The following is a 1,607-nucleotide window of genomic DNA, read 5'->3' as shown; positions in this document are numbered from 1 at the left end:
GAGGTACAAGAAATATCAGATGTGCCCAGCATTAACTGCCAATGGCCTTCTTAAAGATTACATTTGCTAGTCATATCCTCTGCCTCTCCCTTCTCCTCTCTCTTAAATAATTTTTTCTGGTTTAGAGCTCTATCAAAAGGACACAGACCAACACCCAGGCTGACATGAGTATTCTACACTAATGTGTATTCATCATGTATCTGAGAGAAAAGAGAAAGATCAAGATATTTACCTTTATTCCTGCGATCAAGCTCCCGTTTCTTCCTTCTCTGATGTAACCAGGTTGGTTTATAAGCTTTAACATGAGCACCAACAAAATACTTTGTATTCTTGAAGACACGCACCTTAACCTGAGAGAATTTGTTTATGAAACAGAGACAAAAAGCATATTTCATCAGAAATATCTATGATTCTGCATCTCATACAAATATTAACTTTTACCTTTAGATAATGCAACCATTTTGCAACCATACGCCATGCTGCTGGAACAGAGTATGCAGTCATTAAGCTGCGAGGCATTAACATCACCATCGGCTTGGTATTTGCCATTTGTTTCTTACTCATTATTTGATTCAGTTGCAACTTTGGGTCAAAAGTCCATGCAAGTCCCCATCTGCAGTTTGGATATTACAAAAACTTAATTAATATTATGCACAATAACTCCTTCATTACATAGACCAATTCCAAAATATATAGCATTATTATTGATTCTCACTATTACTGTATTTATTTTTCTCTCTTTGAATATACATACCTCATTGTTCTTCCTTGACAGAACTCTGTAAATGATGAATGTGCTGGACCAACAGTGGCTAAAGCTTGCTTTACTTTTTTAATGTCTGCTTTGGTTCCAATTAGTGTTGTAAATATCCTAAAAAACAGAAAAAATAGAATTCAAAATTATGATAAACCTTATAGAAGGTACTAAAATCCATCTTGAAAAGAAGAGGAAGAGGAGGAGCAATTAAAAATCATGGAATAAAATTGATGTGTGACTTTGAGTTTCGTAATATTTTAACAGCATCTCTTTTCTTAATTCTAGATAAAAAAATGCTGACACATCCAAGTACACTTGCCAATTATGTCTTTGCCACATGTATCCATCACTTACAGCTTGCTTAGCAATAGTTTGAGTAGTTATCATTAAGTTATTTCTTAAAACACGGTATATCTGTGTATGGGTTGTTTGAAAAAGCTTACCAAATAAAAGAAAAGCTGAAAGGAAAATGTTATAGTACACTAATCTGCTCTGTATGGATGGCACTGGAGTCTGAAAGGAATCATCTACAATAATAATAGTATTAGTGTGTGAATGTTTGGATAAATTATAAAGCAAGAATACCTATACTCTGTTCAATCTGGACATATAAGAAACCCCCAACCTCTTTCAGGGCTTAATATTTTCTCCTTGATTTTAGTTTTCATTAATTCATATTTACATTTCTCTGATTAGCTCTTTCTTTTGAAGCAAGGTCAGCTGGCTAGCTGACAGGGATGTCACATTTGAGAATCAATAAAAAATTTGACTTATAATATGAGAAAACAGTATTTGTCTCTCTTTTGATTAGAGTTTAAATTATAGTCAGATTTTCTATTGCTACACAAAA

At 33.5% G+C, this 1,607-nt stretch overlaps 1 protein-coding gene across 1 annotated transcript in view; it reads right to left on the bottom strand.

Moving 5' to 3' along the window:
- LOC119592629 (RNA N6-adenosine-methyltransferase mettl16-like) overlaps nucleotides 1-871 on the bottom strand; it is a gene marked incomplete at both ends in the record, with an annotated part of 2,195 nt that extends 1,324 nt beyond the window's left edge. Inside the window, 3 exon segments of the mRNA XM_037941524.1 lie at nucleotides 233-350; nucleotides 442-613; nucleotides 755-871. Of these exon segments, the coding sequence (XP_037797452.1) occupies nucleotides 233-350; nucleotides 442-613; nucleotides 755-871 (407 nt within the window).
- Nucleotides 872-1,607: the final 736 nt, after the last annotated feature.

The sequence above is a fragment of the Penaeus monodon genome, chromosome 30 (assembly GCF_015228065.2).
Source record: "Penaeus monodon isolate SGIC_2016 chromosome 30, NSTDA_Pmon_1, whole genome shotgun sequence".
Classification (NCBI taxonomy): Eukaryota; Metazoa; Arthropoda; class Malacostraca; order Decapoda; family Penaeidae; genus Penaeus; species Penaeus monodon.
Note: the sequence above shows the minus strand (reverse complement) of the source record. Positions and strands in the feature narration are given on the sequence as shown.